Source organism: Brachypodium distachyon, chromosome 2, assembly GCF_000005505.3.
Source record: "Brachypodium distachyon strain Bd21 chromosome 2, Brachypodium_distachyon_v3.0, whole genome shotgun sequence".
NCBI classification, from domain to species: Eukaryota; Viridiplantae; Streptophyta; class Magnoliopsida; order Poales; family Poaceae; genus Brachypodium; species Brachypodium distachyon.
In genome coordinates, this window is record NC_016132.3 from 58,627,375 (window position 1) to 58,639,483 (window position 12,109).

Genomic DNA, 12,109 nt, shown 5'->3' on the forward strand with positions numbered 1-12,109 from the left:
GATTCAAATCAAATGGTCACAGTCTCACAGAATAATCGCTTGAATCAATAAACAATTGTGCGACTGACATCTAGCGAAAAGGATAAACACATCAAGTGTGACAGGCAAATCATACAACCAAAGGAAGCAACTTTCTGTGCACTGTCGTCTGGCTCTGGAATTCTAGAAAGATGATAATGCTACCAGCAATAGGTCTCAAGTTCGCAACTGTCTGAGATTTGGGAAGTTCAGTTTGTGATGTTTACACAAATGTGGTAACTAGCCAAGTAACCTTTCCTTGCTAGAATCTCAACTGTTACAGTCGTTGCGGTCATATGTGGCCATATAATATCATCGAGAATTCAAGATGCCCATGTGATAAACATTCGGGAGATAATGCTAGAGCATAATAAGATATATATGGAGCATCTTCAGAGGAGCGTATCTATATATCATTGCTTTCTGTCACCACTTTATCGTGCCAAACTCAGCCAAACAATCAGTGCCTGGCTTGACCCAGAGAATTTACCCGCGTCACGTTATGTGTGCTGCAAATTTCTTCCAGGCAGATTCTAGCGTGCAATTCCCCTTTGATTTCTGCAGCAAATCCATCTCATCAAGCAACTCTGCAATTAAACGCGAGCAACGGTTAGGTCTCCTTTGTGTGGTCACAGGATATTATTCAGGCACATGAAAAAGTTGGCTAGAAAACAGAAAAGCATCCAGTTCTTTTCGAGAAATAGAAAGATGACAAGGCTGAGAATCATATGCAAAGGAAAGCAACAGTGAAATTAGCTTTTCATCGCGGGCAGAAACATCGGACACGTATTACATAATAGTTGCAGCATCTATACACCAGAACATGGTTTTAAATTCATGTGCACATCTACAAGGAAAAAAACACCCGAGTGCGGATTTATTACATTTCTGATATGATACGCCCCCTTTTCAGAAAAAAAAAGTTATTTTTTTCCAGTTGTTTGGTAGATCGATGCACTGAATATATTAAAATAATGCTGCAGCACTACTAACAGAGTTCCTGTGGGTAAAGAACAACACTAACTAAAAATGAAGTGAACTTAGCCTAATAAAAGCTAGATAACATGTTTGGGATGTTTCATGGTATTCACACTTAACAAAAAAGTGTAAAAAAATGCATAATTGCCTCAATTGATCCATGGCAGCAAATGGACGAACATAGTGCTTATCTTTGGGGGAAAACCACTCGATAGTTCCTGCATTTGAACTAAAAAGGAGACAAGCAGAAACTGCAGACAGAATTTACCTTAGATCCATGATTAGAAGCCTAAGCCAAATTACCAACAAGATAACTGCGGAGTAATTCAATGCCTAACAGATTTGAGTGAAGAGGACAAGAAACGAAAGCATCACTCACAATTGTCAAAAGTGGAGAATATGATGCCCACTTGCCATTCAAAAGTAATCATCCTTATTGGCCTATAAAAGAGGACAAGGAAACATAATAGCTGCAAACCAATTCCTACCCTCCCAGCATTTCCTTGAATCTTTAAGCAAGGAGCAACCGACCAATGTCTCACACTCGTATGCACTATCTCCAAGCGCACCAAAACCATGCCAAATTTCAGGACAACCATAGAAGTGCTATCAAGAAAGAAACAGCTTTAGGAACAAACCATATCCAAACCCAGCAAAAGCACGTCAAATTTCAGGACAACCATGGCAATGCTACAGAGAAAGATGAGGTGAATAAGGATGTGGATACGGTGGCTTCAGACTTCATCAAGCGTAAGCACATGTCTTGGGCACTCCAGAAGAGCACAACCATATATCAAGCTTCTTAAGGTCACCAGGCTTCCTTAGTCATGGTATTATCTGCTCATGCTTTGTCGAGTATGAAACTTCAAATAAGAGGTCCTGCTTGGAGGAGCCCTGGATATCCCTAAGTCGTGTTACGATGGTGTTGTTATTTGCGATATGAATAAGAGTTATGTGAATATGTTGTACTGTATTCTCAACACTGATGTATGGTATTCTTATATATATGAATGTCAGGTTACTACAATAATGCTGTTCGACTTGTTTCTATTTGAACTACTATATCATGTGGCATATTGGCCTTCCTATGAATTTAAGAGGGATAAACTATGGACTCCAGTTATAAGTTATAACCTAGAGAAGAACATTACCCTGGTAAGATGATAATTTTGACAAGCACAACAATAAACAAAGGCTCATATCAGTTAGGAATCCTGCATTAACAGCAACAACTAATTAACCGAACAAAGGTCTTGGCCTGCTTGTTCTGCTAATCTGTAACAACGTTAATCATTATAGTATGATATATGTTCATTCTAGGCTCTAGATATGTGGTGCTGCAGCTCCAAGATTTGTGATCAACAGGAAAACAAGAAGGTATAGGCTCAAACTGAGAATGAATACTATAAAACAATTTCCATTGCACTACTGTTCAAATTTGTGCTCAGGTGCTTTAATTGGATTTGTATTTCAAAGGAATTGGCATCTGCATAGCTGTAAAAGTACTAGGAAAACTGAAGAGAAGAAACAAAGGAGGCAATGATAACTGACCAATAAAATATTCGAGTACAATCAATACCGGGCAGTAATACATGATCAAAATTACTAAACGACAGCTAGCTAGTATGCAAAAGCAGGTGTTCACCATAATCTCACCAACTATTTCTCATTCTTCAGTCAAGAAGTAGTCTCAACTTTTATTGATTCAAACAGCTTGGTGATGTCATGGTGCCTGCGGATATGGATAGGGCATTTGTACAGCAAATCTTGAGCTTCTGAATACCTCCCCTCCGCAAAGAATGACTTGAACATGTGCAGATAGGCAGTGTGAGACGGATAGCTGTTCACCCCTCCTTTCAAGGCCTTCAAAAAGTCCTTAGCATCTTCAAGCGTCCCATATTCAGCAATGTTAGGAGGGAAGGGGTCAGCAAAAGGTGGAAACTTGCGGGCTTTCATTGATTTAAGAAGGCCCAGTGCCTCCTCAAGTTTCTTTACCCTCAGCAGCTCGCTAATTATATGCTTGTAAGTGCCTTGCCAAGGGTTTAACTGGGCCTTGTCCACCATCTCAACAAACAAAGTGTAAGCCGCGTCAACTTTGTCTTGGTTACACAGACCTCTGACCATAACATCCAGCAAATCGGCATCTGCATCCAAGTTGTTCTCAATCATCTCTGTCAAGTACTGCAGAGCCTTGTCGACCTCTCCAGCCGTGCAGTGCCCTTGGATCAACATGGTCCAAGTCTTCAAATCCGGTGCGCATCCTTCGTTCTCCATTTCAACAAGCACCTTGCGAGCTTCATCACACTTGTTAGCCTTGCATAGCCCAAACACCAATTGGCTATACGTAATGTTGTCCGGCTGGTGGCCTTCACTTCTCATACTTTCCATGACCTCCGCGGCCTCATCGAACCTGCCATTACTTGTCAGCGCCCTATGGATTCCATCAAACACATCCTTGGTCTTGAACTCGTACACGGCCTCGAACTTTCTGACAACCCGATGGGCAAGCTCGAGATCGGGCGATGGCCCCAGCGCAATGCGCCTGAGGAGCACGGGCCCGTCCTGCTTCGACGGCTTGTAGGGGCCATCCATCATAAGCTCGTAGAGCTCCACAGCCTCTGTCATCATGTGGCGTTTCTGGAACTGCCTGTTGAGCTTCACGTAGGTGTCGATGTCCAAATATATCCCATCGGCTTTCATCTCCTGGATCAGCTCCCAGAACTCCTGCACCGACTCCTCCCGGCCAAGCACCCTCGCCATCGCATTGTAAGCCACCGACCCGTGCGTGTACCCTTTCTGACGCCCAGCCCACCTGAAGAACCCGAGAGCCTTGACCGGGCAGTCCCTCAGCTCCCGGAGCACCTTGGCCACGGTGGTCTCCGTGAGCGGCAGCAGCAGATCGACGCCCTCCAGCCTCTTCTCGAGCGCTTCATCCGATCCCTCCTCGAGCCCCCGGACGGCCTCAGCGGCGGCAGAGACAGGGGTGCCGCCCGCCTGCGCGGCGTCGTCCCTGTCCTTGGCGAGGCGCGCGGAGAGGGAGGCGTAGTCGGCGGCGAGTCTGGCCTTCTTGAAGGAGGCGAGCGCGGCGAGGTAGGTGCCCTGATCGACGGAGTGGCCCGCGGCCTCCATGTCGCGGAGGAAAGGCCAGAAGTGGTCCTGCGCGGAGGCCGGGCGCGAGGCGAGCGTGCGGAGCATGAGGTTGTAGGCGGCCGAGCCGAGCGGGTGGCCCCCGGCGGCGGAGCGGCGGAAGAAGGCGAGCGCCAGCGGCGGGTCCTTGGAGAGGCTGCGGAGCGAGTAGAGCACGGACTCCGTGGTCGGCGAAGTAGGGGGACGCGGGGAGGTGGCGGTAGCGGTGGAGAAGAGGCGGCGCATGGCGAGGGGCAGCAGGCGGCGGCGGAGGTGGGAGATGGCTGCTGGCGGCGGCGGCGGCGCCATTTCGTGGGGTTTAGGGGTTTGCGATTGCGATGCTGGCGAGAGAGGAAGAAGGCCGACCAAGTGAAAGGAGGAAGAAGGCGAAAGGTGGGCTGGGCTGGGCTGGGCTGGTGGAATGGTATGGGCCCACTACTCTCTCTGAGATCTGGGCCGGAAAGTTACTCGTGTTCCGTGGATGGGCGTTCGCCAATTAAATAGGCCTTGGCATTTGGCCTGTTATATGATTCTCAAGAAAAATTGTCCTGCATGGTAACAGAAAAGGGATTCTTGTTCATTTCTAAAATGGAGATTTATGCTCAAAAAAATTATTTATTTTTTCTGCGACGAAACAGGGGTTTATTGATGTTGACTAGATTAAAACGAACCGATGAAGAAAAAAGATTACCACCGACCGACGAGTGGTTCTGATTAGTATTTGGGATGGAATTTGACAATACAATGATTTTCCAATTCTAGGGAAAGCAACATGCTGGAACATTCCTGTGAAGCTCACCAAACTAAATGTCAGACAAACAGCTGTTAACATGAAACTTACTATCATCTTCGACTGCAGTGGGGTCTTTTCACTAATAGTAATAAAACAAAGCTAAACCTATACATATATGGAGCCAGCAGAAGCAGACAGCAACCAGGAGGTGACATGGACCAATCTAAGTCCTAATAATGGAGATCGGAGAGAACAGCTCTGAGCTGACTCCTCTCCAGCTCACTTATTTCTTTACCAATTTCTCAAAGGTGCTAGCTTTCTCACACTAACTTTTAAACCTGAACATCAGGTCTACTACTCAAAGATAGATTGGAGAGCTAGACAGAGAAAATGAAAGCTCTCAACAACCAGTCTATTTGGACACTTTTGAAGAGAGCTATGTGATGTAGCAACTAAGATGACTGATTAATCAATTAACCAAGGTTCAAGACAAAAAGAGGAATTAATTAATTAACCAGACCTCTGACAAGCATGTTAGGTGGGAGTATTTCACAAACTTTAATCACCCAAATCAAGAAGGTTAACCAACCAAGCCTATAAGGAGGCATGAAAATGTTGGGTTAAAAGTTAGAGCAAGAGCTAGTCTAGTCTAGCTACTGCCATTCATAGGTAGAAGGAAACAGTGTTGTTAGGTCAAGATTTTTGCTTAAGAAAGATGTGATGTCTAATGGGACAGCAATAGCATGCATGGCCAACTAATTATGTAGGTTCAGTGTTTAATGTAACCAAGTCCACTCAAAAAAAGTCCACTCGTGTGACTGGAGAACTTTCTGTCACAAGCATTTTGATTCTGACAAAAAAAATCCTTTGCATTGGTGGAGTTGTACAGTGCTTAAACTAATCAAGTTTTTATTGGTGGAGTTTACAGCACAGTGTGCATGCATTCTGCTAAGAAAGAATAGTGTTAAAATGGGGTGCCAATATGATCGCAAACCACACAAGCCCGAAGGATTAACAGTGACTCAAGAAAAACATACTCCATCCCTCCGATGCATAATAAGTATCTCAGACTTAGTACAAAGTCAATAATCGTCTATTTCATCGGGTAAAGTTGTACAGTAGCTCCAAATTAATTGTCAATGCACGTCACTGTCGTCCAGTGAAACTGAATTCCATTGGAACTAGTATTTCTAATTTACTTATTTACATATAGTTTCAAGTCCCGTTGCTTGCTGACTGGAAACTAAACTATTCCTTGGAAAGCAGAGAGCAGAATAGCAGTAAGAAGAACAACTGATCAAACTTATCTTGTTTAATTTGCTGCTGCTTACCCTTAAGTAAAAAGGCATATCATGGCAAATTCCAATGATCTCTTGAGTGAATTACCTCAACTTTCTCCTCCGAAATTCCTTCTTTCTTCCAAGAACATCTTCAAAATTTCCGCATGCAGATCTGATGTTCTGTTTTGCTTACTGGTATTTTGTTAATTTCTACCATGGCATCCAACCATTCTGGGTAAAACTTTACAAAATACTAGCAGAAAATCAGTAATGTGATCAAAAAGCACATGCCAATGATGCCATCCTCCTTTGTCTCTTTGAGATCCACTCACGTGCCAAAATGAAAAATAAGGTAAAAAAAAAAACCAGCCAATCACCAGATCGCATCGCCATCTGGGCGACTTACATCCTGGGCCCACCTCGCCAGATTTTATCAGAAAGCCCACGTGACAAGCCCAACCCAGCCAAGAACAGCCGCCGCGCATCCGTCCTGATCCTGATCCTGATCCCGTCGCATCAACATCACGAGAGACGGAGAAGAAAGCCCCTCGAAAGATCCATCGAGGCAAGAGGAATGCAGCGAGATAACCATTGGTGTAAGCGAGCTTGATTAATTTCTTCCCGATATGTGTAGGCTGTCTCGAAACTGTTCTTGGATCCCTAGGTTGTCCGGATCGAAATTTCCTCAAGATTTGATTTTTGCAGCTGCAAATTCATGTGCGCAGCTCGATTGTTTTGTTATTCCCCTTTTATGCATCCCGAATCCATTCCCCCCCTTCCTTTTATGAATCCTCTTATTTTAATTTCTTGGTGTGCAGATTGATTGGTTTGAATCTGCGAAAAGGGGGAGCGCAGTGGAATCCTCCAGATTATTGTAGAAAGGCGGTTAAAGAAAGCTTCGCGAGCTCTAGCGGCAGCGGCGGCGAGAATGGGTTTGCCCATGGACCCGCAGGTGGCCGTCCACGGCGACTGGGTGTCGGCGGTGATGCCGCTGATGAAGCTGCTGTGCCTGACGGTCATCGGCCTGCTCCTGGCCAACCCCCGGACGCAGATCGTGCCCAAGGCCACCTTCAAGCTCCTCAGCAAGCTAGTCTTCGCGCTCTTCCTCCCCTGCCTCATCTTCGTCCACCTCGGCCAGTCGGTCACCATCGACAACGTGCTGCACTGGTGGTTCATCCCGGTCAACGTGCTCATCAGCACCGCCATCGGCTGCGTCCTCGGCTATGTCGTGGCGCTCATCTGTCGGCCGCCGCCGCAGTTCTTCAGGTTCACGGTCATCATGACCGGGTTTGGCAACACTGGGAATCTTCCGATCGCCATCATCGGGTCGGTTTGCCATACCGCGGATCACCCCTTCGGCCCCGGATGCCACCGCAAGGGTATTGCTTATGTATCGTTCGCGCAGTGGGTTGCGGTTATTCTTGTCTACACCTTGGTATACCACATGATGGAGCCACCGATGCAGTACTATGAGATTGTCGGCGAGGGGAACGAGATCGAGGAAGAGCCTGAAGAACAGATCAGCAACTTCAGTAGGCCCCTGCTTCATGAGGCGGAATGGCCGGGGATGGCTGATAAAGGTTTGGAGCACTCCAAGACGCCGTTCATCGCGAGGATTTTCATGAGCATTTCAGGCTCCTCGCAGAATACATTTCCAGATATTGATTTTACAGAAGAGGGGGTTTCTGGTGCGGGACCTAGCAGCCCGAAGTCACTTAGATGCTTGGCAGAGCCAAAAGTGGTCCGGAGGATGAGGGTTGTTGCCGAAAAGACTCCAATTCAGCATGTTCTTCAGCCACCAACTATCGCGTCCTTGCTTGCCATCATCATTGGCATGGTTCCTGTGTTCAAAGCTTTCGTATTCGCTGCTGATGCGCCGCTCTCATTCTTCACCGATAGTTTGGAAATTCTGGCTGCTGCCGTGGTTCCCTCGGTGATGTTGATTCTAGGAGGCATGCTTGCAGAAGGCCCAAATGATAACGCGCTGGGTATCCGAACTATCATCGGTATAACTGTGGCAAGGCTTCTAGTGCTCCCATGCATTGGCATTGGTGTTGTGACGCTAGCAGACAAGTTGCATCTACTTGTTGAGAATGACCACATGTACCGATTCGTGCTCTCATTGCAATACTCCACTCCTAGTGCCATCCTGCTTGGAGCAATCGCGAGCCTGAGAGGCTATGGTGTTAAGGAAGCATCCGCGCTCCTATTCTGGCAGCACATTTGCGCAGTGCTATCTCTTTCCATCTACTTGGTCGTATATTTCAAGTTGTTGTCGTACATTTGAAGATCATTCCCTTCCTTGCAAATCTGGTTTATAGCAACCATCATGGGCAGCGACGCTGGCCAAGTAAAGGAGTTGTCGAATGGATTCTCAACCAGGTCTCCTTGTGGTTAAGTGTATTTATAATTTGCTAGTGATTTGTATTTCTGTTACATGTATTATTTGAGAACAGGAGACAGCTTCTTGCCGTTAATATAATGCTGTTGTGCAATTTTGATCCAACTGTAGTATTGCACCTTTTGTCTTACAGTTGTAAGACAGCATAAGTGGTAATACATAGTCTTGTTTGATTCTGAAATACAGATGCTTGTTGTTCAAGTTCTGAAATACAGATGTTTGGTGTTCAAGAGCAGTGTGATGTATTTGAGTAGCATATAATTTCAGCGACTATTTTGGATCCTTTCTTGCGAGAGGACCAAACTATATTTTCTTTAAATTGGACACTGAAGTAATGAGCTTAAAACATGCCCATCTGATAAACTGTCTCAAAGAAATTGTCGGCAAGCCCTGGTGAAATCTGAAGATCAGTGCCAAGGCAATCACACAGACCCGAAGGATGAACTGTGGGCCAGGCCAGTAACTCCAAATTGGAAAAAATCTTTATGTATTTTTCAGGTAAAAAGTTGTCCAGAAACTCTATGCAACTTTCTCCTTGCAAGGGGAAGAACAAAAAGGCATGGCACTAACATATGCAATGCACATCACTGTCATGAACTGAATTGATTGGCCACAACTGCTCCCTTTTGGTTTTCTACAGGTCTGGGCTGGCAACTTTACCTTCAGATTAAGACATGCCGTTGAATTATGACTTGCACATAGCTTTCAGTTTCGATTGCTGACTGGAAAGGTATCTCTCAAGACACTGCATGTACCAGCATTAATATTCCTTCCATGCATAGAGTAGAGTAGCAAAGACAACACATCAACTTTTCTTGCTAACCTCTCATGGATCTTCGAGAAAAGATGACCAGGTTTCCCAGAATATGAATGGTCTCTTTACTTTTTCATTGGAAAAGTTATCGTGTGAAGCAACGTGTTGGGATTTGGCCATGTAGGAGACAATTTAAGCAAAATCCATGTAAATGGTTGGTTAATGAGCAAGCAAAAGTAACCTAATAATGCGGTCCGTTTACATTCAAGTTGCCTCTTTAGTTGTTGCCAAGTTATGCCAGTTCCTGTGGTTTCTTCAGTCACCCGGTGATGCTAAGAACTTGCGTGATTTTGCATTGTAATTGAACTATTTACTATGAAAAATCCTATATTAAAAAATCCAAACATGACCTACCTGCTTTGTCGGAAACAATGAAAATAGTTCCTTGCGCCGCACACAGCCCTGAAATTTTATGTTGTCTCCTTTCAGAAAAAGGAAAATTTGTGTGATCTCTTTATGCATTTTCCTTTGCCTTTTTCTCTTCTCCTACTTTTGAGTCACCAACAATACAGAACATTTATTTATTTGGACAGAAAAGGCAGAGCCCTTGAGAGTCATCATATATAAACAGACAGGAGGCTGAGGAGTTCTGATCCAACTCCACTTCCTTTGTGTTTACTTGCATGTATGTGCTGCTGCGTCAGTTACAGTTACACATCTTCTCTTCCTACTGAGAAGAGTAGAGAAGAGCAGCAGTGCAGTGTAGCCATGGAGGTAGAAGCACAAGCTTCCTACAGCTATGGCTTCCTCCCTTCAGGCAGACACCAGCCTTATGCCCCTCATCCTCCCCATCCTCCAGGTAGGTTCCTTCAACTGTTGTCTGGCTTCTTCTTTTTTCCAAGAAGAGATTAAGTTGCCAGAAGGTTTATGAACTGAATTCCTCCATCTCTTTACTGATTTATTGGGGTCTTGTTCATGCTTGCTCTCAAGAAAAACTTGTTCTTGGCCAGTTTTACTGTCCTGTGGCGTGTTCTTGCATTTGCCTCCCTGTTTATGAGGAGTGCAGCTATAGCTGTTCATGGATCTCTGTTAACCTTTTGATTTATGTTACTTTTGTTTTGTGGTGTGCTTACAAGCTTTTTAGAACCATTGCTTATGGTCATGTCTTGATCGACTGTATCAAGGAAAAGTAAGGTCTTGCCTTTTAGTTTTGTTGGCCTATGGTAGAACGACTAAAGCTGTATGCTTTAGTCGTTCTAGCTCATAAAGGGTGCTGTTGCATTGCAACTTTGCAGGGTTGAAAGGTGACTGGGACACCTCTCTATTCATCAATACAATAAGAGACCGTGTAAATTAAACACACAAGGATTAAATTAGATTATGGATTCGCTTACAACACAGCTGTTTTTTTTGTTGATGTTACTCAGAAGATGGGGAGTTGTGGGAGTACTTTCCTTGCCCTTTCTGTTACATCGAGGTCGAAATGCCCTTCATCTGCAACCATCTGCAGGAGGAACATTGCTTTGACACCAGAAATGCTGTAAGATAGCCTTTACCTCTCTTTTCTTTTTCCGTTCTCTCCGCGAGCTGTTTGTTGGAAATTAGCTTCGATAAAAACATTTAGTTGGAAAATTTTAGAATTATGAGATGATTGATGAATAAGAATGCAATCTGGAGACTATAAATGTATTCAAAATTTCATATGTTATTATATACTCCCTCCGTTCCTAAATACTTGTCGTTGTTTCAGTGCAAACTTGCACTAAAATAGCGACGAGTATTTAGAAACGGAGGGAGTAGCTTTTAATAGCAATAGTAACAAAGTACCATAGTCTGTCCCTTAACAAATGGTAAATGGCTCGATTCAATGAAAACAGTGGAGTTACAATTTTCCTCTTTTTATACTGACTCGATGAACGGCTAATGGGTTACATGACAATCTGCAGGTTTGCCCGATATGCGCTGAGAATCTGGGGAAAAACATGTCTGCACATTTCAGAGTCCAACACTCTCATCTTCTCAAGGTACCATCTTGTTCCTCTTTGTTCAGAATCATCGCCTTTCCAGGCACAAAAGACCCTGACTCATCGCCATCTGGTCATTGGCAGAGGAGGAAGCCTTCCAAGCCCAGCTCATGGCCATCAGCAGCGCATGGGGAGGAACCATATGAAGTGAATTCCTACATGATGAACAACAGGCTATGCCAGGATCCTGAACCTGACCCACTGCTCTCCCAGTTCATCTGCAGCGCCGATCAAACCGAATCGAAATCGCGCGACAGATCGAGGCGGCACGGGGGTGGTTCTTCGGCAACCTCAGATGTTCAGAGGTGAGCGAAGACTGTTTTTCAGTTCCTCTGAGATTATTGTAGCTCAGTATAGTGATGAATAATGGTTATTATTTATATTCAGGTCAGGCCAGCGTGTGAGCCAACTGGAGCTGGAGGAGAGGCTGCAGAGAGTCGAGTTTCTTAAGGAGATAATCACATCAACGATTATTTAATCTGTGTTGTGTTGGAGTTTCTTGAGCGGTTTTAACATGATTAGGGGTTTGTGAGCGCAGATGACCTATATGAATGCTACTGTAACCCTTCTTAACCTTTTTTCTTCCTTCGAACTACGGGTGTTTCCTGGGTGTTGTGTGAAAAATAACATCAAGGTTTCATTGAGCTGATTTCGGTTTTTTTTCTTTGGTTTCACGGTACATTTCCAAGAAATGATTGTGGCTGGATAAGAGTAGATATATCTAATAGTATACCACTCCAAATAGCTGCTAGTAAAAAACAACAGGAGCGAAATGGGACATGACTCCATGAGAGA

At 44.7% G+C, this 12,109-nt stretch overlaps 3 protein-coding genes across 6 annotated transcripts; 2 read left to right on the forward strand and 1 right to left on the reverse strand.

Moving 5' to 3' along the window:
* Positions 1-163: 163 nt before the first annotated feature.
* LOC100837478 (pentatricopeptide repeat-containing protein At3g48250, chloroplastic) lies at positions 164-4,475 on the reverse strand. The gene is made up of 2 exons (XM_003567474.3): positions 2,653-4,475; positions 164-605 (listed from the first exon to the last, which is right to left on the reverse strand). Exon 1 carries the CDS (start codon positions 4,429-4,431, stop codon positions 2,674-2,676), a length of 1,758 nt encoding a protein of 585 aa, XP_003567522.1. The 5' UTR covers positions 4,432-4,475; the 3' UTR covers positions 164-605; positions 2,653-2,673.
* Positions 4,476-6,569: 2,094 nt separating this feature from the next.
* Positions 6,570-8,717, forward strand: LOC100835005 (protein PIN-LIKES 2). Of its 2 annotated transcripts, none has more exons than XM_003565114.4 (2): positions 6,570-6,731; positions 6,954-8,717. In XM_003565114.4, the coding sequence occupies exon 2, from the start codon at positions 7,064-7,066 to the stop codon at positions 8,420-8,422; it is 1,359 nt and encodes a 452-aa protein (XP_003565162.1). In that variant the 5' UTR covers positions 6,570-6,731; positions 6,954-7,063; the 3' UTR covers positions 8,423-8,717. The 2 variants fall into 2 exon arrangements, with proteins under 2 accessions (XP_003565162.1, XP_003565163.1); XM_003565115.4 differs by having other exon boundaries at positions 6,615-6,852.
* A 1,178-nt stretch (positions 8,718-9,895) lies between these two features.
* Positions 9,896-11,958, forward strand: LOC100836434 (protein DEHYDRATION-INDUCED 19 homolog 5). 3 transcript variants are annotated; one of them, XM_024458978.1, is made up of 5 exons: positions 9,896-10,149; positions 10,718-10,830; positions 11,237-11,314; positions 11,399-11,619; positions 11,707-11,958. In XM_024458978.1, the coding sequence occupies exons 1-5, from the start codon at positions 9,978-9,980 to the stop codon at positions 11,762-11,764; spliced, it is 642 nt and encodes a 213-aa protein (XP_024314746.1). In that variant the 5' UTR covers positions 9,896-9,977; the 3' UTR covers positions 11,765-11,958. The 3 variants fall into 3 exon arrangements, with proteins under 3 accessions (XP_024314746.1, XP_003565167.1, XP_010232865.1); XM_003565119.4 differs by having other exon boundaries at positions 9,904-10,149; positions 10,721-10,830; positions 11,702-11,958; XM_010234563.3 differs by having other exon boundaries at positions 9,905-10,149; positions 11,702-11,958.
* The last annotated feature ends 151 nt before the right edge of the window (positions 11,959-12,109 follow it).

What these genes read in the sequence shown, in the direction of transcription:
- LOC100837478 (XM_003567474.3), bottom strand. Translation starts at nt 4,431, where the DNA reads ATGGCGCCGCCGCCGCCGCCAGCAGCCATCTCCCACCTCCGCCGCCGC.
- LOC100835005 (XM_003565114.4), top strand. Translation starts at nt 7,064, where the DNA reads ATGGGTTTGCCCATGGACCCGCAGGTGGCCGTCCACGGCGACTGGGTG.
- LOC100836434 (XM_010234563.3), top strand. Translation starts at nt 9,978, where the DNA reads ATGTGCTGCTGCGTCAGTTACAGTTACACATCTTCTCTTCCTACTGAG. An exon ending in GCTTTGACACCAGAAATGCT is followed by an intron (nt 10,831 to 11,236) that starts GTAAGATAGCCT and finishes GACAATCTGCAG; the next exon opens with GTTTGCCCGATATGCGCTGA. An exon ending in AACACTCTCATCTTCTCAAG is followed by an intron (nt 11,315 to 11,398) that starts GTACCATCTTGT and finishes GGTCATTGGCAG; the next exon opens with AGGAGGAAGCCTTCCAAGCC.